At 39.5% G+C, this 23,893-nt stretch overlaps 1 protein-coding gene and 1 long non-coding RNA gene across 9 annotated transcripts in view; one reads left to right on the top strand and one right to left on the bottom strand.

Annotated features, from left to right (window-relative positions):
- ZMAT4 (zinc finger matrin-type 4) overlaps positions 1-16,060 on the top strand; it is a 339,499-nt gene extending 323,439 nt beyond the window's left edge. For all 7 annotated transcript variants that reach the window (XM_072776591.1, XM_072776592.1, XM_072776594.1 and 4 more), the window contains one exon: positions 9,114-16,060. In XM_072776591.1, the coding sequence (XP_072632692.1) occupies positions 9,114-9,129 (16 nt within the window). In that variant the 3' untranslated portion in view covers positions 9,130-16,060. The remainder of the gene's footprint in view (positions 1-9,113) is intronic.
- Positions 1-23,608, bottom strand: part of LOC140604899 (uncharacterized) — a 33,455-nt gene extending 9,847 nt beyond the window's left edge. For both annotated transcript variants that reach the window (XR_012007718.1, XR_012007717.1), the window contains exons 1-3: positions 23,493-23,608; positions 22,178-22,277; positions 13,094-13,178 (exon numbers count right to left, since the gene is read on the bottom strand). This is a non-coding gene — a long non-coding RNA (uncharacterized lncRNA). The remainder of the gene's footprint in view (positions 1-13,093; positions 13,179-22,177; positions 22,278-23,492) is intronic.
- Between the last annotated feature and the right edge of the window lie 285 nt (positions 23,609-23,893).

Below are 23,893 nucleotides of genomic sequence, written 5' to 3'. Positions count from 1 at the left end.
CATCATCAGGGAAGAGCAAATCAAAACAACAATAAGATATCACCTCACACCTGTCAGAATGACTAAAATGAAAAACACAGAAACAAGAACACAAACACAGCCAATGCTGATGAGGATATAGAACAAAAGGAACCCTTGTGCATTCTTGGTAGGAATGTAAATTGGTGCAGCCACTGTGGAAAATAGTGTGGAGGTTCCTGAAGAAATTAAAAATAAAAATACCACAGATGAATGGATAAAGATGTGATATATATATATATATATATATATATATATATATATATATATCACAATGGAATGTTACTCAGCCACAGAGAAGAATGAAGTCTTGTCATTTGCAACAATGTGGGTGGATCTAGAGGGTATAATGCTAAATAAGTGAAATGAGTCAGTCAGAGAAAGACAAATGCCATATGCTTTTACTTATACATGTAATTTGAGAAATAAAATAATTGAACAAAGCAAGAAAGAGACAAACAATATAGAGAATAAAACCAGTGGTTGCCAAAAAGAAGGTGGGCGAAAAGATGGATGAACAGGTGAAGGGGATTAAGAGTATACTTTTCATCAGGGGCACCTGGGTAGCTCATTGGCTAATCGTCAGACTTTTGGTCTTGGCTCAGGTCATGATCTAAGGTTTATGAGATCGAGCCTCACATCAGGCTCTGTGCTGGGTGTGGAGTCTGCTTGGGATTCTCTCTCTCTCTCTCTCTCCATCCTCCTCTCCTTCTGCCCCTCCCCCCACTTGTGTATACTCTTTCTGTCTCTAAAAATAAATAAAAAATAAATAAATAAATAAATAATAAATAAATAAAGATCTTTTTTAAAAAGAGTACACTTATTATAATGAGCACTGAGTAATGCATAGAATTGATGAATCATTATATTGTATACCTGAAAGTAATATACCACTGTATGTTAATTATACTTGAATTAAATATATCCAGACATATATAATAAAATTGTATATACATGTATAAATATACATAAAAGAACATATAAAAGAACTATGGTTTATATTTGAAAACATATCTGATTTCAGATACTTTTGGTGGTTCTAGAGCAGCACTATCCCATAGAACCCCCTGTGATGATGGAAATTATTTGTCTCTATACATTATAGTAGCCACTAATCACATGTGGCTATGGAGAACTTGAAATGTGGCCAATGTGACTGAGGAACTGAATTTGTAATTGTATTTAATTTTAATTGTCTTACATTGAGGGAACATTGTGCACCCATCAAATATTAGCATTCATCCCTTTCCCACTATCTTTGTGCTACATGCCATTGTTTTCCATGATTATTCACCTACCCTGGAAACACAGAACCAGAGCTGCCTTTAGGTTCCAGAAAGCATATCTCACTTCAACACTGTCTCTCTTTCTGCCAGTTACATAAGGCACAATAATCTACTTAACTAAAGCAGGGGCCCATGTAGCAGAGTAATACTAATACTGGTAGTGATAGTAAGAGACATTGATTTGTTGTTCCATATGGACAAGGTACATTATACTTCCATGTATACTAACTCATTTCAACTTCATAGCAGTCTGTGAGACCTGTGCTCTTATTATATCATCCCCATCTAATGGATCAGGAAACTGAGGTAAAGGCCACAGAGATAACTGAGTGCCAGATCTGGGATTTGAGGTCTGGCATCTGATGGTAGAGCTCATTCTCTGACAACTTCAGTGTGCAGAGTTTTTACTGTTACTTATGATAAATGATAGATTGACTCATTGGCCACATGACTGAACTCAATCTTCAGCCCCTCTCACCTCTACAAAAAGCTCATAATGTGGCTCAAAGCCTCAATCCTCTAATCACATGGTAGATCTTTCCAGAATGGCCAGCCTCCATCTTGAAATTCTGTAGGAACTCCCTATGAATCAGCTCATTAGCATAGCCCCTCAGGGCCCACAGTGAATAACAAAGGCACCCCTATCATTTTGTTAAGGCTTTCTTCCTGTGCAAAAGCTTTTGAGTTTGATATAGTCTTGTTTAGTTTTGATTTTGTTTGCCTTGCCCAAGGAGACAGAGCCAGAAAAATGTTTCAATGGCTGATGTCAAAAAGATTGCTGCCTATGTTTTCTTCTGGGAGTTTTATGATTTCAGATGTCACATTTAGGTCTTTAATCTGTTTTGGTTTTATTTTTGTGTGTGGAGTAAGAAAATGGTCCAGTTTTACTCTTACAGATGCTGTCCAGGTTGCCCAACACCATTTATTGAAGAGACTGTCTTTTTCCCATTGTATATTCTTGCCTTCTTTGCCACAGATTAATTGACCAGAAAAGTAGGAGTTTATTTCTGGGCTCTCTATTATGTTCCATTTATCTGTGTATCTATTGTTGTGTGATTACCATGCTGTTTTGATTACTACAGCTTTGTAATGCATCTTGAAATCTGAAATTGTAATTCCTCCAACTTTGTTCTTCCCATTGAATACTATTGCCTCCTTTATCATAGGTGAATTGACTATACTTTGTATGGTGATAGAAAGTAACTATTTTTATAATGGTGAGCATTTCTTATTGTACATAACTGCCAGATCACCATGGTGTACACCTGAAGCTAATACAATATAGTATGTCTACTATATCTCAATTAAAAATCAATTAATCAATAAGCAAACAAACAAAGGGAAAAAAGCCAAATGTCACTTTGTATATTTTAAGAACAAAAACAAAAAGCAAAGACACTCCTAATGATTGGGAAATTCCAAAGGCTTATCTTCACCCCAAGAACCTAGGACAAAAAAACCCAAATTATTTATTATATAACAGCTACCTCAGAAAGTTTTCCTTCAAGCGATTAAAAATAAGGATAAGGACAGAAGAATCTCTAAATTTTTTTGTAGGTACTGGACATATTAATATATACTATCTCATTTAATTCTTATGACACTCTTCTGTGGAAAATACTATTGATGTCTTTGTTCTATAGATGGATGAGCTGAAACTAAATAAAGTTGAAAGTGTGGTACATAAATACCCAAGTAGTAATAATGGGTGTTGGAGTTTAAAATCAAGATTTCTAACTTTAAATCACAAGCCCTTTGAATCTATAAGAATAGTAGACAAAGATAAAAATAGAGATACTTTGAATTCTTAATTGTTTTTCTTTTCTCTAAATTAAAGCCAGAAGTAGATTTGCCCAAGATATAGGACAGGGAACTGAGGAATGTGAGCATCTGGGAGTTAGGCTTCTTCCCAACATGCCAATGCATTCCTTCTCTAGTCTCTGGTATTTATTTGGAGAAGGTTAGGCATAGATTCTGTGCCAGGCCTTATTGTAAGCATTGAAAATACAGAAATTGAGTCCCAAGGCTTCTCTGGAGGGAGGACAGTGGATACACTTAAGATGGCAACATGATGTGGTTAGAGAAATAGTAGAGGAAAGCACTTAGGATGGGCCAGACAGAGAAGAGGACATCGACAGGAAAGATTTCCTGCAGGAGACAAAGTAGAAGCTGAGGTTTAGAAACAAACAGGGACTAACCAGGCCTCCAGATCTGTAAGTGAATGGAAAAGGGATACTGGGCTCTCTCACCTAGGTCTAAGAGGCTGAGGGGTCCTGGTAATGCCCCAAAGCCTGGCCCTTTGCAGCTCCCTTACTCTGTTTGCATCTGCCCCAGCTGTGGCTAGCACCCCATTGTAGGAGGAATGGAGTCCCCCAGAGAAGGGGGTTTGGGGATGCAGGTTTCAGACTTGCTAGGGATATACAGATATGTCAGGGGGTCCATTGAGTTTTTCATCTATCAAATGATGGACTTTCCTATATGATCCCTGAGGTCCTTCTGCCTCCAACATTTCATTATTTTGTGATTTTATGAAAAATGTTTTGCAAAGCAAATGGATAGTGTAAACAAGATTATAGAGAGAATATTTGCCTTCTTAAGGGAATAAATTGTTCTCTAGCACTTCAGTAGCATTCATTTGCATATAAACAATGCAAATTCTATATAAACAGAGGAGACTTGTTTTCTTAGGTGTTTTGGTAAGTTAATTACAAATCATTCTTGTCAATTTCGCTAGTCTTTGTGTATTAAGAAGTGATGGATTGCATTCATTTTAAATATTCTATACTTTTGAATATTCACAGCTTCTCGAACATTCTTAAAATCAGACTTTTCTCTGAATTAGCTTGAATTTTCTTAAATGATTTCTTTATACAATAGGTTATAAATATATGGGACTTGTTTTTCCAAGAAGGATTTGGGGAAATTCACCTTGCACTACCCAGATGTTAGAGTTGCCAGCTAAACTCCACTCCACTTTCAGCCCTCTTGGACCAGCATGAGACTGCCCAGCAAAGTTTACAGCAACCTGCTAGGATCCTAACCTGCCTATGTTTTTAGCTCCTAGTGTCTTGTCGTCTTTCTACATTTTTCTTCCTCTATAAATTTGAGTGCTTCTCTCCTTCACCTGACCCCGTATCACTCAGACTACCTAAACTCCCACTAACAGTTAACATTTTGCAAATATTTTATTCGTTTAGATGGATTTCAAAGATTAGGACATCATACAGAGGTAGCACCTTGCAAAGAACAAATCCATTTTCCTGGTTCCATTCTCTCCATGCTTCATCTTTTCTCCCACATTTTTTCCTTCTCCTCTTTCTTCTCCAACCCCCCACCCCCAGCATTCCCCTGCCCTTCACCATTCTCAGAAGCAAGACACATTGCACCCCTCTGTCTTAAGCATAGCAGTTTACTGATCACTTATTGTGGCTTGGGCAATTTCTTGAGACTTTGTTCTCTATTCCTTAGGGGCTGCTCAAAACACTCCAAATACATTTGGTTGGGTCTGGATAAGTTCAGGAAAGGATATTTTAAGGGAACATGCTTCCACTAAGAGGAATGGGAAAATTTGGAGAAGCCCAGGGGTGAAGGATGAATTCCCAGACAGAAGGAAGAGCCTATGCAAACTGTAGAAGCGCGGGGGAGTGTGGCAGTTTCAGAAACCTCAAGTAACTCTCTGAGATGAGAGTTTAGAGTGATTATGGGCATCACTGACAAAAAAGATGGGGCTGGAGGAGAAGAAAGCAAGCGGTCACATTGCAAATGACCTTTGAGTATTACATTTTTCTCCAGTAGACGGTGGAAACCTAGTGAAGCACTAGAACACCAGTGTGATGATGAAGCAGAGCTGGTTGCAAAGATGCCAGAGAAAAGTTTAGTGTCATGTCAAGCGCCAAGATTTGGACATGGGCCAGGGGTACAGAGGACATGACATATTTCAGAATGAAATAGGAGGCCAATAAGACTTGTGGTTGACTGCTCATGGGGTAGGGGAGAAAAAGAAACAAACCTGGGAAAACACTGCATTTCTGCCATGAGTTCTTACTTGCTGAGTTACAGAATGCAGGAAAAGGAAGAATAGAAATTTGGAGAAGCTTGATTTGGGAAATCTAGTGTGATTTGATTTATCTGTGTCTTATGGTAATAAACTGAACAAAGGTGACAAATCCTTAGATATCCTTCATGGCACATCTCAGGCAGTAGATTGAACAAAATTGAAACCATGACTGTTCAGCAGCATGTGTGTGGAAATGTCTAGAACAAAGCTCCTCATCCAACAAAACGAACAAATTCTGGCTACATCATTTCATAGAAGCCATGGTCCATGAGTTCATTTCTCATGTCCCTGTAAACTTGCTCTCTGGGTATCAGACACCAGGCTTCATGATGGCTGAGGTTGTTACTCTGCTTTGTTTTTTAATCGGCTTATCAACTAGTTTAAATTCAGTGCGTGATAACACACATCAATTTTGGTCCAGTAGCCATCTCCAAATACACTGAACAGAACAAATTCCCCATCCTTCTCCCTCCCCCTGAAAACATCTCAGAAAGACTGCATACATTTCTGGTCATTTTCAATGGTGAAAACAGTTCGATTTTGGCATTGAAGACTCCTTTTTAAGGTAAAAAGAATGAGATCTTGCTATTTGTAACAATCTAGGTAGACCTAGAGGGTATTGCTAAGTGAAATGCATCTAAGAGAAAAAGACAAATCCCATGTGATTTGATTTATATGTGGAATCTAAAGAACTAACAAATAAAATTTTTAAAAAGTAGAAACAGAGCCAGAAATACAGAGAACAAACTGGTGGTTGCCAGATGGGAGGATGGAGGTGGATTGGGCACAATGGGTGAAGGGGAGTAGGAGGTCCAGGCTTCCAGGTATAGAATGAATAAGTCATGGGGTTGAAAAGTAAAGAATAGTGAACATAGTCAATAGTATCATAATAGGGTTGTACGTGACAGATGGTAGCTACACTTGTGGTGAGCACAGCATGTGAAGAGCTTGTTGAATCACTACGTTGTACACCTGAGACTAATGTAACATTTGTGTGTCAACTATACTTCAATTAAAAAAAAAAAAAAGAAGTCATTACCAATGTACCATGTACATATGACTACTATCCATTCCCAGTTTGGAGCACTGCCTCCTCTGAACCTTCCAGGTCTGAATGGGCAGAAGGACAGCTAGTACAAAGAGAAGCTTCTTCACTTAACTGGTTCTGCATTAGGCTCCCGGCCTCAGGATGCAGACCTACCCTGCAAAGCCATCAAGTCTCTGTGTGAGGCGAGCTCCTAAAGGGGCTGGAGCTCACAGTCAGATGGAGCCCCCGATTTCACAGACATGGACATTTCTCTTTTTGGAGAGCAGAGGTACCCATTCTAAACTGCTGTAAGTTTTTCTAACTACATTCCAAGACCCAAAGAAAAGTACCTAGTAACCTTCAGGAACATTTTTTTAAGTGAAGTGGCAGCTATGTTGTATCATTTTTATGATGATATATGTCAAAAATAAAGTGAGCTCTATGAGTATGTTGGTACATATGCAATGCAATTGAAATTCTCTTCAAATTGAATTAAATTTCAGACTCTGAGAAGAGACTGTCCCTCACCACAAATAGAAACTGTATAATGAATTCTTTTTTCCCTATGCCTTTCTTCATTTTCTATTTAAAGAAATTTCTGAAAATACATGAATTATGCAGCTTATCTCTCAGATGAAAAAGAATTTTCTTCTTGGATTGGATGGCTGTATATTTATTAATAGCAGTAAAATTTTCCATGTTCTTTTGTATCAAATGGGATGCTGACTAAAATATGAAGCCTTTTCAGCAATAATAAGAGTAATGGATGAATAATTATAAAAGCTATATGGAATTGAAAGACATTTTAATTTGTCATTACTTCTGTGTTCAGAAGGATCTGAATAATCATTCTGACTATAAAAAGGATGAGTGTGATATTTTTGCTCATTATGGGATTAAGTTCTTACTATACCACTTTTACTAGAAGTTACAAAAAAAAAATCTCTTTCAGTCTCCTCTAATGATGTAATCATAACTGAAGACTGTTCAGCTGTGTGTGTGTGTTTGGTCCTCTCACTGTTGCACAGCGATGTGGCACTTCAAACCATTTTAATTGGAAAAGTGTTCACCTTTGCAATATATTAAAATGAGATTATACTTGTTTGCTTAGTGAGAACTTTTAACCTTTATGTCAGATTAGCATGAGAAAATGACAAGGACTGTAGAATTTCCTCGGTCATGACCAGATGGAACAGACACCTAATGTGGGATTCCAAAACAGGATTTTTCTTTTTATAACAACCATTTAGGAGTGGTTGTGCTTACCAGGGTCATTCCAATGCAAAATTCCAAAGTGATTTTTTTTTTTTTCCCAGAGATGCATATAGTTTCCTTTTTCTTTTGGTCTGCATTATACAACAACATTCAAATTCTTATCCGGATCCTAAGAATATTCTGTGACAGCACCTTTTTTTTTTTTTTTTTTTTATGGAAAATAGAATTCTAAGATATGCTGTGTGCTTCTAGGTGAGTGATAGAATTTTCCTTTGTAGCTTGTGAATTTTCATTTACCAGATTTCCACTACAGTATTTAGCTTTTAGTGATGAAAATGAAAATGAAAATCTGTGTAAGGATTCTAACCTGCCCCTGAACTTTTGCCACCGTCCCCTCTAAAATATAGCTTTAGGGATCATTGTCAACTATGAACATATACTGTTTTGGCAGCCTCACTACAGCCAGAGGACATGTTCTGCACCATGAGAGAAATTCACTGTATGGATGTCAACAAGCATTTTGCCTTTTGATTCTGATCTTTCCCGGGGTTCAGCCCCCACCCTTAAGCAGCTGTGTGATTCACTTAGACAATTTAAGCCTCAGTGTTTTCACTGTTAAAATGCGAAGACGTGACATCCAAATTAAAGGTGGTTGTGGGGATTAAATTATAAGTGAAAAAAAAAAGTGAAATTCTTGACACATAATAGGCATGCAATAAGTGATAGTGTCTTCTCATCAAAAGAAAAACAAAACCAAGAACATTTAAGGATTAGTTACCTATTGGGATGCCTGGGTGGCTCAGTGGTTGAGCATTTGCCTTCAGCTCAGGTCATGATCCCAGGGCCCAGGGATCAAGTCCCATCTCACATCGGGCTCCCGGCAGGGGGCCTGCTTCTCCCTCTGCCTATGTCTCTGCCTTTCTCATGAATAAATAAATAAATAAATAAATAAATAAATAAATAAATAAAATAAATATTTTTAAAAAAGAGGATTAGTTACCTATTTAAGTCAATACTTTTTGAGAGTAAAACCAGAAAACATTTTTTCCTATTTATCTAAGAGAAAATTCTGAATGAATTGAGAATAAGGTTTATAACAATAATTTGAATTCTAAATGCTATAATGTTCTCCCTCCCAACAAGAGGATTCTACAAGTTGTTATATCTGAAACTTCAGGATGGGTATACGCAGTCTACCATGAATAGAAACCAGTTTGTTATTTTCATCTTAAGAACTTGCAGAATGAATTTAGTGTCTGGATTGACAGGATTGAGACATATATTTTCTTTTGCATACATAGAAATGACATTGGTAATTGAGTTATTATATTTACAGGTTATTTAGAATGTAAAAGATTCATCATATAAATTCAGCTTTACTTTAATTTGATAGCTAAAGTGATGTGGGGAGAGACAAAGGGAGAGAAAAAGAGGGGGGAGGAAAGAGAGAGGATGGTTGGAATATGTAATTATGAAAAAAGGTAAGACTGTGTTCCCTTCTGTCTTATAGCCTGAAGAATAAGTAGTGAAAACATCAATCAAGAGATGAGAAAAAAAAAAAAATGTCAGGATTTCTCTGCCCTGGAGAATTGCTTATCAACCACCAGAGGAGGATTCTTTCTTGAACAATGAACATTTCTTATGAGGATTCACAGATTAACATATAACTAATCTTAGTTTTGGAGAGCAAGTGAGCTTTGTTGCTTTCTTTCTTTTAATTTTGTGGTAAGTTATGATATTTGGATGGATTTTTTAATTCTTTCCTGATTATCTATTTAGCACATGTTCTCAATTATGATTCTATAGCAAACAGTGGGAACTTCATTCAAACTTAAAGACAGTGGGAAGATCTAAATTTCTAATTTATTCTAGATTTCTTCAACATATAATTATTTCATTAAATCCTTGATGATAGAGATGTGAAGCACCTCTTTCAAGACATAAAAATTATTTTTTCATCACGCTGAACATGATTGGTGGCAACATGCACAGAAGCAGAATGAATCACTACTAGTAGAAGATATATAATGGACACAAATACAGCTCCTTCATTTCACCTTCAAAACTGTGAGCCAGGTTTGCCATCTGAACAACAAGAATAAAGAGGGTGAAAATCCTTTTTTTCTGATCATTCAAAGAACAGTTTCTCAAGGTTAAGCCAAGTCCTCTTTGCAAGCTGCCAAAATAATAGCTTAGGAAAAGAATTAGTTTGCCTGCATGATGATCCTCTTAGGCAAAAAATGTCTTAACAGCAGTTGACCTTGATGAAATGTTTTCCCAAAGGCAGCCAAGAGAAGAATTACAAAAACCCCTGAATGAGAGGGAAATAACTGAATATTTCTTATGAAGTTGGCCTGAATTGTGGGCTCTGATGTGGGGTGCTGATGATTTGGGAAGAATTGCCTAAGTCCTGAAGAAATGACAGCCTTGGGTATGGTGAGTCCCCCTATTCCTCTGTTTCTCACTGAATCCTCTTGCTGAGCCAAGGCTCAGTCACTTGGAAAGAACACCACTGGCCAGTATGACAGACTGGAAAACTGTTAAGCTCTGATGGGGAATGCCTCTGAGTATAAATTCTAAAGCTTTCTCTGGGTTTAACTCTTCTTCGTCGTGACTGGATCTGGTGTCCTGCAGGCTGGCTGCGGAAGTCAGACATGTAACTTCTATTCACAATGCTTCTCAGTGCTCTGACTGGGGTTGCCCTTTGTACATTCTGACCACAGGCAATTGATCTCCTGGTGTCAGGATTTTCTGGATGTCTCTTGTTTTTCCACAGAGAGCTGAGGTGGTTACAGCTCATTGAGCAATAAATTAAATGACTTACAAATGCACAGTATTGTTATAAAGGTGTTTGAAAGTTGGCACCATTTCCTCAAGAGAGCCCACTCAGGAGGGGCCAGGGCTGCCAGCTTCCGTGCCTACAGAGAGAATCAGCTACACCAGCCACATGCTGTGCCCTGGGAAGGAAGGAGGGTTTGATGGGAAGCAGTCTATTTTGTTGTTTTGGAAAGCACAGAACAGAGCTACAAACCTGCGATGACGACTCTTCTGCCAATGTGTGAAATAATGCTTTATTTGTCAATTCCGCTGTACAATAAGCACTGTCCAAGTAAAAAACAAAAAACAAATCGAAACAGCCCCCCCCCCCAAAAAAAGAAAACACACACACAAAAAAACCAAAACAAAACTTTGTTTCTGTTTGTTTAGTGAGGGAGCTCATACCCTCGAGTTTTATTTTTTTGTTTTTGTTTTTTTCCTTTACTTTATTAATGACCTGATATAGATGAGTCTATGAACATAGATCTCTTTTGCCTTATAGAGAGGCATGCCAAACCCTTTACAGATAAGCTTCTGGGTTTAATAATCAGATTATTTCAGAATGAGGAATTCTGAGATCTCAGAATCTCAGAATTTCTCATCTAAATATCATCGCTCCTTGGCAACTTGTCAAGTGAAAGTGAATATCCAACCAGAGATTTTGTTTGTTTTCAAATTTCTTTTTTTTTTAATTTTTGCATAAGTAAGGGAAATTATTGTTCCAATATACCATGGAGCTGACATACTAAGTTTTAAACAAGAACAGCCTATGAATGTTATTTATATTTTTGGAAGTCTTCGATGGAGACCTCTGCTTGGAAAGCTAGTTGTTTGTTTTTTTCTGTTCTTATTTATTATTAGTCATAATAGTAGTAGTATGGTTATATTTAATTAGGTCATGTCTTACATTCCAATTCATTATGGAACCAATGGGAGTGAGATGTAAGGTAAATAATTTAAAATAGCCAAATTAATTCTGGCAGAGAGGCACAGACCCATGGGGACCTGGCACATGCGGAGCTGCTCAGGTAGGGGTAGGGCCCCATGGTGTCAGCAGAGATTCCCAGAGAGATAAGAATGAATCCTGGGATTTCCCATTAAACTTCAATCCAAGGGACCTAGGAGAAAACTCTATTTGAAAGAAACTACCTAAATTATCAGTATAGAAACCCTTTTCACTATTCCAGAGTACTTAGAGTAATGGCAACTAAAGTAACCAACTACTGCCATTTGAAATTTTGTCCCAGGGAGGGAAAAATGTTGCAAAATTAACAACTGCAGAAGCCTAACTGCACCTTTTATTAGAGTGTTTTTTTTTTTTTTCTCTGTATTTAAAAGGATTCTTGCTAAGTGGTTGAAATCATCTATGTCTTCGTATAGAGACAAAATACTCCTACAGACCTGGTCATAGAATTCACTTAACTTTTCAAAGTTTTTTTCCTTAAGTTTAGAGGTGAGCTTCTGACTAGCATCTGTGCCAGTGGCCACAAATGCCATGGTAACAAAACCCGAATTAATGAGTGTTCATTATATATAACCTCCGTAGCCCAGTGCACTAGTAAATATCATCATAAAGCAATCTGCTAAGTAGAGAGGACCGCAGTGATCCCTTTGGCTGATAAAAATAGTAATAAAACTCTCATCTGCAATTGTTTGGCCACAAAGACCCATATAGGATTTGTTTTTCATTTGCCTCTTAGATAACATATAAACATAAATTGGACCTGCAAGGGTCTTTATACCATTCTACTGAATTGAGTTTATTAGATCATCCAGACCAAGAGAAGAAGAATATGAGACAGATGAAAAATGCTAGGACTCCCTGAGGTGAATTTGAGCCCTGGGGAGGGGCAGTAGCCACCCTCCCCCAAAGCTGATCTTTGAGGGAGGCATTCCTGACAAGTCGCTGTGAGCACAGCATCTTTAAACTCCAGTAACAAAATTAACTTTCTGAACTGTCAGGTAATGAAATAACCACCCTCTCTACATTCTATTCAGACTAAATTATCCATTGTTTGACCAGCTCAGACAAAGAATTGATTGTTGTTCTTTTGTGACCAAAATGAGAAGGATTTGATCCACATATTACTATGGGGACAGATTTTTTTCTTTTTTTTTTTGGCTTCTTACATAATTTATTCAGGCTAAAGTCATGCTAAACTACCTCATAGGTTTGTGGTGTGAATTAGCTAATTAATAAATTTCAAGTGCTTAAAAATATAAATCTCTATATAAATGCTGCCTTAGTTGGCTTTCTAGTTTAAGATGTGCATGTCAAAGTAACTATCTATATATTTCATTGTAATATTCATGTTGGTAAATTTGTCTTTAAACTTAATATACAAATATCTTGATGTAAAATGCAACTCTGAGAGCCCCAGTATGGACTCAAACTCAAGCTGGCAAATGTAGCAACTAGAAGCAAAACCAAAATGTTTTCTTAAGCAGATTTTAAAGCAGGCATTCACAAAGGTCGGGGGTGGGGGTGGTTAACACTGGTTTTAAAGAGTGTATTAAGTAATTTTGTATTATAATAATTAAAATGCCAAAACATGTCAGTGATTTATATTTAAAAATTAATTATAATGGGTTTAAGGTTAGGATAATGATAACACATTGAGTGAAACACAGAGGGAAGAGTTATAACTACTCCACATGTTTCTGAATGCCTACCAGAGAGGTTGTTTGGGTGGACATTGGCTTTGATTTGTATCTTCCTAGAAAAACGTTGAACACTGTCTTTTTGAAAGGGTATAACCTAAACAGAAAGGAAAGGAATTAATACCTCACCATCCTTAGTAACATCATCTGAAGGGTCTATGGCAGCTATTTAAAAACTAAATTTACTGTGGTCTACTTTGCTGCCATTTTTTTCCTGTATGATTAATTATTCCTTAGTCACTATTCTGAGTAGCAGTTTTATTTGCTAATTTCAAATGCCTCAACTTAATTAGCAATTCATTCTGACCTTTAGAAAACACATTCTATCGTCTTCAAATTGTATGAGTGAAGGGGAAGAATCCTATTTCACCTATTCCCCCACTTCCAACTATCACTAACAAATTACATCGTTTCTGAAGAACTAAGCTATTGTTATACACCAAACCTGGACATCATCTGCACTTGTCTGAAGTCCAGCTCAGATTTCCTCATTGCGCAGGTGGGCACTAGGCTCCGCAGAGGCTGTGTCAACTTCAGAATGTTTAAGTAATGTACAAATGTAGGATATTTGGCTGCTAAATTTATTCATTTTTTAATTAAAGAAATAAAAGTGAAATTGATACACACAATAATGAAATCCCGTCTTGCATCCTTACTACTTTCTTAGCACATTTTCTACTTGACCTGTCACTCTTCAAATGATTAAAAGTCTGACTGTAAGACCACCAATGATGCTAAGATAAGGTTTCCTGTGATGGTCAACTCAGTGACCACATATTCTGCTTTGAAATCAAATTTTTTACTGTATATTCTCATATTTCTTGAAGTTGTCCTCACAGCTAAGTGGAAGGGTTAACCAGTGTGCATAACATTGGTGTTAATGATTTTATCATTGCAAGTCCAAAGAGTTGCCACGTTGGGTCTACCCCATGTTCTATCAGTCCACTACTCTGGCTGTAAATCATCTCCAAGACGCTCAGAATGGAGGATGGTATTAGCTTCCCTAATACTAGTTCCAAGGAAACTATTAATGTTTCATATATATAAGCAAGGTAGTAAGGATGTTGCTCTATTTTGTCAAAAAATATAATCTCCTTCATTGAGTTTAAGAATAACAGAATGAAGAGCAGTCATAATGCAAGGAAGGCCGTCTTCAGAACTCTTATTCTGACAGAACTGTCAGAACATCAGGGAGAGTGCACCATACAGAGAAAAGAAAATCCCTGCCCTCTAGATGTCCACAGTTGACTTCAGGAGCAGTAATAAATGGCTCAAGTGTTCCCTCTTCTCTTCTTCTGAATTAATTCTTCTTGTCACTTGTTAGATTTGCTTTGTGGCTGTCATGTCCATTGTCATTAAGGAGCACATATGCAAACTTTGAAGTGGCTTGTGCTCTTCTCCATCACTCTTTTGTTTACCTAGAGCTTGCTGCTATTTTTAAAAAGTAATTAGTAACAGGAAAATACAGTCAGTATATGGAGAATATTTGCCATTTCATCAAGTTTCTTCTTTTGACTAGACATCTTTTTTAAAGCCTGTCTTCATTATCTTCTTCTTTACCACTTAATTTAAGGCCAATTAGAAGCCCATCTCCTACCTCTTTATATAAGCTACCATCTCTCCATGTCCATTAGGTGTAGAGAGTTTAATTGTGATGAAAGCTAATAAGTACCTTTACAAGCTACCTATGAGGGTGTGTAATAAGGTGAGTGTTCCACCTGGGGAACTGCATCAGCCATTTACTCTTTGATAGTTTTGAAGTGTGAATGAACCAAATACTTGAGTTTTTTTCCCCATTCACTGGTTCAGAAACTGTCCATCTTCCTGATGAATGGTAAGCCTCCCTGAGAGGACTTAAACTCAAGCCTTATACATGTCTTGGCTACTATAGCACCTTATCTCTGTAGATGTTGCGTGCAAGACAGTGGAGTTCCGTAACTTTCATAAATTTTGGATATTCTCTTTTTTCTGGGATTTGAAGAAAACAAATCATATCTCCTTTGCAACAATCTTCTTTAGCCAATATTGTTTTGAGAGTAGAGGTAGGCACCCCTGAGAGGGAAAAACCAAAACCTATTTATCTTTTTTTTTTTTTTTTTGCAAACTCTAGTAATCCAGTTAATAACAAGTGCTAAGGAGTTGTATGTGTTACATTGATCATATATGCATATTTCAAATTAGTAGTTACTTATGGAAAACAAAATTTCAGACAATGAGTATGTTATGGGGGAAATGCTATCATAATTAAAACAAACCTGGATTTAGGATATGGTTCTGCAATTTATTTATGATTTAGGGCAAGTTAAAATCAGTTTTCTGAGCTTCACTTTCTCAATGTTTCAAATGGGACTAATGATACATTTCTTTTTTTTTTTTTAAGATTTTATTTATTTATTCATGAGAGACAGAGAGAGAGAGGCAGAGACACAGGCAGAGGGAGAAGCAGGCTCCATGCAGGGAGCCCGATATGAGACTTGATCCCAAATCCCAGGATCACGCCCTGAGCCAAAAGCAGACACTCAACCACTGAGCCACCCAGGTGTCCCCAAATGATACATTTCTTATAGAGTTATAAAAATTAAACAAAATAACAATTTCATTTTGTCTTCCCCCCTCTTTTCCACCATCCAACTCAACTGGCTAATAATTACTCGAGATAAAATAAAACCATTCAGTGTGAGAGCTAGCAGACACCTGTAAAACTATCTTGCCCATCTCTCTAATTTTGCTCATTCTCATGTGGAAAAAAAAAGGGGGGAGCGAGGGAAGCAAAGCATAAAACAGACTCAACTATAGAGAACAAACTGAGGAGTTGCTGAGAGTGAGGTGGGTAGGGTGATGAGCATTATGGAGGGTGCTCACTGTGATGAGCACTGGGTGTTGTATGTAAGTGTTGAATCACTAAATTCTACTCCTGAAACTAATATTACACTATATGTTAACTGGATTTAAATAAAAATTTGAAATATTGAAAAAGAACATATATGATAAAGTATGTATATATATATATACACTTATTTTTTTCTTCTTTTTAAATATTGTATTTATTTATTTGAGAGAGACCAAGAGAGAGCATGAGTGGGTGGGTCAGGGGGAGAGAGAGAAGCAGACTCCCCACTGAACAGGGAGCCCAATGTACAGCTTGATCCCAAGACCCTAGGATCATGATCTGAGCCAAAGGCAAACACTTAACCCACTGAGCCACCCAGGTGCCCCTACACTTATTTATATGTATCCTTTGTATAATATTAAAAATTATGTAGCAAAAAAGAAAAGAAAAGCATGATGGGATAGAACCTTACAAGCAAGAAGGTCACTGCTGATAAAACTCCAATAGGGAACAGCTTCCTAGAAGAACAGAGCCTGAAGTATTCCTGAAGCTGTCAATGTGAATTTCCAATGGGCATCTTTCTCATCTCACTTCCTCTGCACACCCCTACCTCTACTCCAGGCTGGAGCTCTATCTCTTGGACTTTGACCCCAAAGCCCAACACTTGCAGCTAGGAAGGAGAGCCCATGACCTGCTTTGCTCTCACACAGAAGGACAAGACATGCAGCTCCTGACCATGTTTCCACAGGCAAAGCATGAGCATCAGGCGGAATTCAGCACGTTTTTAGGTAGTATTTGTATGTAGTACCTACGCACGTATGCATATAAATATGAACCTATTACAACATGACCTATTCATTTTTATACTTTTTTCTATTTTTTGATAAGATGCAAGATGAAGAGCACAGCTGTGGAATATTTCCCTTTGTTCCTTTGTCTCATGATAGGAGCTATTTTACTGTAAAAATGAAGCTGGATTTATGACTGCCAGTCTGTTGAGTGGTAATAAATGTCAGACAGACATTGCTGAGTCATAAACTCTGTGAGTTTGAGCCTAATCCACTACATAAATCAGCTTACTAGATAAGAGCCCCCCCACCCCTCCAAAAAGTTAGCTTACTACAATGGACATGAAGTTCGAAGATCTTGCAGCTCTCTAAACATGTCTACCCTTTAGCACTATAAATTGGCCTTCATTACTAACTGATTGGAATTCCCTATGCATTTGCTCAGAAATCTACCCTACAATTCAAGTTCTCCATATCATGGATGTTAGAGAAACCGGCAGGTATCGGTGCATAGCGTGGGAGTGGACGAGTGAATTCCTGTGTGGTTGGAACCACCTTATTTCTGCCCTAGTCCCATTAGGGGCACGATTGTGCTTAGGAGTCCCACCTGACCCAGCCTCTGAGCCAAAGAATTCAAGATTCTTTAGAACTGTGCCTGGCAGCAGGAAAGTCCTGGGAATATACTTTGCCTTCAACCTGGGAGTCTGGTGGACCTGAGCAATTCAGACTAGGCATTCAAGTACTATCAGGTTGTGTCTCTCTGTTCAGCACTCAAAGTGTGTCCAGCTACTAACTCTTCTGTCCAGGACCCAGCTCCTCTGTCCTCATTCCTGAAGCCTAGTTACGTAGAAGTTGTGTTTATTTCACTAGTCCCTTCAGTCTTGCTGACTCACAACTGCTGACTCCTCCCTTGAGGAGTTGGGTCCTGCAATCCTGGTTAGCTCTCTGCACCAGCCATTCCTAGTTTACAAGCCTCTTCCTGCTAGCCTTGTCATCAGCACTGGCTGGGACCTTGGTAGTCCTGACAAGTGGTGGGGAGAAAGGAACCGTGTGTTTTTATGGTCTGTACACATTTATTATATAGAGAATATATATAGTGTATAGTGTTTCACTGGTTTCATTATCTGAAGAAATCACGTATAGAAATAATCATGAATTTAATTTGAGACTTTATGAATTAGGAGGCATCAACGTGCAGTAGCAAGAAGGAAGCTGAAGTTTAGGAGGCTGGAGGTTTACCCATATTCTCTCCGGGAAAAAAATGAGGGCTTTCATAAAGCAAGCTACTTTCCTTTCCCTAGATCAGCTGTTTGGGGTGAAACAGAGAGATGGGTATGGACTAGGCGGCATTCGTGACTATATAACACAGAGAAGTCAAAGGAAAACTAAAGAAGGTGACTGTGCATTTTTACTGTTGTACAAATAATGAAGCATGGCCTCTGCTTCAAGATTATCTCAGTCTTCAGGAGTGTGAATTAAAGCAGCGCAGACAAATTCATATGACCAGACCACACGAGGATAGCACTGATGCCACTTACATCACTAAACAGAGTTTGCAATTACTTCGCCCAGAATATTATACTACCATAAACTACTGGAAATGCCCAGAGCATCTCTGGCATTTTACCTTGTGGCCTTAGTAGTGACAGAACGGTGGCCTGTGGCAGCCTCTGCTTACTTCTCACATGACATGCCTCTGACTTATTCATTCTTCATTTTCTTGACTGTGCAATTTTCCAGTATGCCCCTGGTTTCAGCTTACAGTGAAGAGAGCTACCTCAATTCTATTACCAAAAATGTTAAAAATGTTAGCAATGAAAACAACTAAAGAATCCAAGATCAAATCAATGTGCAGCTCAAGGGCAGCAGAAGGAATAGTCTCATCCCAGTCATAATGACAGTTAGACTGTTCTGCAGCCGAGGTGTCCTCAAAAACTCAGAGGCATAGCTGCCATCAGTCACTGCCAAGAGTCATCCCATTACCGCCTGCCTGTCGCAGCCCAAAGAGAATATTCTGTTACTACTCCCGGACCCCTGAGTTGGAAAGAAAGCACACACGGGAGAGCCCTTTGAGAAGAAATGAGGCAGCACTCTTTAGCCTGGTTTCAGGCATGCTAGCAAATGCCTGTGTGAGAAAGAGAAGAGGCAGGGCCCTTGTCACATTGAAAGCTGCAGGGAGAACAGGGTGTGGGGAGCAGGAACCTGTCACACCCTTGGGCACGTGCTGCTGCAGTGGTTTTCAGGCTCTGGCTCCCTCCAATCGATCCCATCTGAATCAGGCTGACTATTGAGAGACGGAAAATCGCTGTCTGCTGTCGTGGAGAACGCCCACTCGGCGCTGGAGGGACAAAGGGAACAATGGAGATAAGGCTTTGGAACACGGGCGAACGGGAGACAAGGATCGCTTGGGTAATAACACCAGCACCACGTTGCACGAATGCTCTCTGCGGGGAAAAAAAACCTCTCTTGTGTAATAATGGTTGTTAGGATGGAGAATGTAAATAACAGGGAGAGTTTAAATTGAATATTTGACAACACTGATCTGCGAGCGTGCATTGAATTTTTATTTTTTACAAAAGAGCTTTATTTAAATGGAAGGCCTGCAAAAGCTTCCAACAAATTCCTTCTATTGCTTAGTAGGGGAAATATTTTCTCTGTGCCTCACAGCTGGAAATGACAGGTGCTGTTCCTTATGTGGGGGGGAAGAAGTCCCTTGGAAGAGGATGTTTTAGGTGATTACTTAAGCCAATTTGCTTCTAAAATGACAAGACTGGCAAACTGCCCATTATCACATTGGCATATCAAATGATAATAATGTTCCCTAGGAATATTAAGGCACTATATTAGTTTCTACTTCCCTGGGCAGGAGGGAGGGCTGGCTTCTGTGGAATCACTGTAGCCACACAAAGGTTCTAGATTGTTGGGGGAGAGGGGGAGCAGGGGAGGAAAAGAAGAAGGACAGGAAAATATAATTCAGGCAAAATCCTGGCTTTAGGAAAGGGGAAAAGTATGAGTGGTTATTACAAATTTCTTTAGGTATTTGTTACTAGTCAAAAGAAGATGAGCCAGAAACTGAACTCCCTTAGTGTCACTTGAAATGGGAACAAGCTAAGAGTTTGCATGGTGCCTGTGGGGCATCTTCTGAGGTACCCCCACCCCCAAGGTCTTAAAGGGCTCAGGCACTAGAATCCTAGTTCTTGTTCTCCTGCCGACTCTGAGACTCTGGAAAAGCCCTTCTTGAAACCTCACTGTCCTTCCTCATATGATGTAGGCTTGGTAGGAGAGAATCCCTAGGTGCCTGTTCTGGTCAGTTCACACTGGCCTGTTCTGCTTACTATCATCTGAATGTGTCAAGAAACCATCAAATGGAGCCCTACCTTCTCTGCAAAACAGAGGGATAGCTCACTCTGCTTGAGCCTAACCTTCTGTACCAAGTGACCATACTTTGTCAGCTCTAGGCCTTTTAGAGAAGTAGAAACTGAAGGAGCCTCTGGTCACCTGCTGTTGCTGGTCTACAGTGGAGACCTACTGCAGTGTGGCCATGCCTGGGAATGAGGAGTCATCACATCTTGGGTGCCTTCCCAAGTGAGGCACCAGACACCTCAGCATCATGTCTCAGCAGGGATGAGGAAGCAGCCGAGTCTGGGCAGACACTGAGGAGAATGGCCAGATGACAAGGGCTTGCCATGGGCAGAATTGCTTGAAAGGCCATTATGAAGTTTCCAGACAACAGTGTAAAACTCAGGTGACATTTGGAAAAGTGTTCATATCCAGTGACATGGCACTGTCTGAAAACGGATGTGTGAAAAAGACCAAGCAGCAGATCCAAAGTTGCCAGGAAGAAGCTGGAAAGTGAGGGACTGGGATCCAGGTCTCTGAGTCAAAATAAAACAAAACAAAAACAAACAAAAAAACCACCTCAAGAGCTGGGTAACAGGTGTGCTGTCTGGGGTTGGTCATGGCTCCTCAGCTGGTGCTTGAGGGAGGGCTCCGAAGAGCGGACCCAGGTTGTGTGAATCTGGTGCTGGCAGCAGGGACTAGGTGGCTACAACCTGCTGGCCACAGACTGAATAGGAGCTAAGCAAGGGTGAGAGCTGAGAGAGCACACAGACATGGAGGCGATGCAGAGTGGAAGGCAACAATCAGAATTAAGCACAGAATCTCATAGGAGAGACCAAGGAGCAGCACCAAGGAGACCAAGTGAGCAGCGCTTAGAGCAGGAGCTCCGAGAGTGGAATGAGTTCCCCAAAACATCCACAACATTCTACCAAATAGTTGGATATGCCCCAAGTTTATTTCAGATTTCTCTTCCTATTTCTGCAGAATTCTGTAGAGACTCCAGGACTTCCAGGGTGCCTGCCCATAATTATGTGTGGTGGGTTGATGATTATAGCTGATTCCTGGCCAGGTGGTCAGGTGAGCCAAGGTACTCAGAGACCAAGATACAGGAATGACACAGGTACTACAGTACAGGTTTGCCTCAGTGGGTGCAAAGCTGTTGGTAAACAGTGCCCTGGCAGGGATGACTTTGAGGAATGAGGGCAGCTGAGACAGGTGGATAGCAGCTGCCTGTAGGTGCTAACTTAGGCTCTTTTGTTGATTCTCAAATTAGTACCAAAAGATAGACCTGTTTTGTGGGTAACATTCTGTGCTACTGTAGTTCTTATTTTGATGTATTTCAGAAGCTAAAAATACAGTATAGAAACATTCTCACAGGTTAACTGAGAAGCTTTGTGTTTGTCACAAACTTAAAGTTCTAATTAGAAATGCAATTGCTAATCACATAATTGATATTTGAATTTATACACCCAGAAAGTAAAACTGTTTTTTGCACTGATAAACCAACAGAACTGTGCTGGAGTAATATGAGGCTCTCGAATACATAAACGAAGTGCTTTCTATTTCGTGAAAAGCCAATGTGTTCTGGTGTTCACAAAAAATAACTTGTGTTAATTTTCTCCAGAGTGAAATATTTGTGAAATATTTCAGGCCAATTTAATAAGGTATGGACAGGAGGCAGACAATATCTTAAAACTTTAACCATTGTTTTGGAATAGCTGCCGTTTTTCCTTTTGAAAAACTTTTCCCCAAATTTAGGAGAAGAGATGAAATCAAATCACTCTGTGGGAGTGGAACGAGTTAGTTCTTCACACATTTACAGAAAACTATAGATCATCCATGTGGTCTTTTGATGAGGAAAGTCTGTTAAATTAGTAACTTTGGCAAAAGAAAATTAGATAGACCTCATTAATCCTCCTCCTCCAAAAGTAAGTGAAATGACTTCTATGAGAGGCTGAAGGCAGGAAAGCAGTTATTTTCATCCATTACTTGATGGACTAATTGTTGTCTTAGAAGCATGATGGCCATCAGACATGGAATGTGAAGGATAGATGGTGAGAAGTAATTAACAAGAACTTGGTTAGAGTCTCTTAAAAAATGAATCAGAGAAGGAAGCCTTGTTGGCAGACACGTCCTCACCTGTGGGATGCAGCATCCTTCTCTAGGGCAGGTCCTTGTGGTATTCTGGCTCCCTTCCAAGTCTAGACTTCTTGGGGTGGCTACAGCTGGAACTCTTGAGCTGAGTAAAATGAGGCAAAGAGAGGAGAGATGATTTTCAAGTCCCAGCTGACTAGTGGCACAATTAGGACTAGAACTTTGGTGGTGTGCTCACTCTGTGAACTAAAGTGCTTGGTGTTTCCCATACCAGACCTCGGGCAAGGGCAGCGAAGGCCCCAGGTCATGCATGGCCTCAGCAGCCCCTGGTGACAAGTCAGGCCCTGAGAATGCTTTATGCACCCCTGAGGATTGAGAACTCGGGATACAATCCCCAAAGAGAAACCTGAAAGAATATACCAATATGTTTGTAATCCCTAACCAATGATGAGAGGGTTTCACCTCAGCCCACAGTATCTTTCCAACAGAAAGGAGAGGAGAAAACACCTTTTACAGATTTGACATCAGCAGACTTCTCTCTCTTGCTTATGTGTGCATCATATCTGGTACCTCCTCCTAGAATACAGCAGTTTCATGAGCATTATAAATGTGTTGATGATCCCAACGTGTTGGCAGGTGAACTTAAACCACTGGCAAATTTGCCTTAAACCCTTGGGTTGCTGTGGCTCACATGGGAGATGGTTCTGCAGCACTTCCCACATTTACATTGAGCCCCTCAACAGCTCCTACCCATCTTAGCTGACCAAGGGAATATCCCATGTAGTCAGTCACTTTTTCACCACTTTTCCTAGTTGTTGCTGTTGTGCAATATGCTTTGCTGTTGCACAATTTGTTCTGTCTTGCAGAATCCTTGCAACAGCCCAATCAATGGCTCATTTCCACAAGCAAAAGCACATGCAATATTTTTCATTTTTAAAAAATCCACATTTAATTTTTTTCATGCCTTATCTTTACTCACCCACCCCCCCACCCCCCGCCCCATCCAAGTCAAACGTTTCTTCCTATTGGAGCTTTCAAAAATTCTTCTGGTTACTTTTTGCACCCGATGAGCTTAATGATATTTGTAAAACACTACAAAGTCCAAACACAACTGAACCAACCAGCCAACCAAGACAATGATTGGGCTGGAGTGTATCAGCATAAGGCTCCACCTTTGGTGGTAACCATAATTGATGGTTTTTACTCCGGTGTGTAGTTCTGCTTGCTCCTCTGAACATTATTATTTGATGGTTTGTAAGCAGAAAAACTTCCGTAGCTGAGTTATAACAAGTCAAAAATAGGCCCTGAGCTATTTCTTAGCTGTTGAAAGAGTGAGCAAAGCTGTTTCAAACTGCCCTACCTGGAGTCAGGATATCAGCAACTGGTTCTAGGATGTAGCCTGAACGCTTTCAGTATGCAGCTATCTGAGCCTCTGGGTGATTTTTTTTTTCAGGAGCAAAACCAGGCCCTGTCCTGCAACCAGGGAGAGAGTAGGAGATCAGAACAGAGAGCCTTCCAACCATCCCTTTTCTGGCTAAGCACCCCTCTTGTGCGCATGTGGAGCCCCTCACTGCCCACCTACCCCTAGGTCCTGGGCCATTCCGAAGCCTGGGAGGGAGTCTCTGGATCTGGAGGGAGAGAGGCAGTGCTCCTGTCAACCTTAATAATAAAACTGCCAGTTACTTTACCAGCAAAATGAGCTAACCCAGAAAGAGTGGGGGAATCGCAATTTGAGACAAACAAAACATAGCCCAGACTGAA

The sequence above is a fragment of the Canis lupus genome, chromosome 15 (assembly GCF_048164855.1).
Source record: "Canis lupus baileyi chromosome 15, mCanLup2.hap1, whole genome shotgun sequence".
In the NCBI taxonomy this organism is placed as follows: domain Eukaryota; kingdom Metazoa; phylum Chordata; class Mammalia; order Carnivora; family Canidae; genus Canis; species Canis lupus.
The sequence above is the reverse complement of the archived record's forward strand: the minus strand, read 5'-3'. Positions and strand labels throughout refer to the sequence as shown.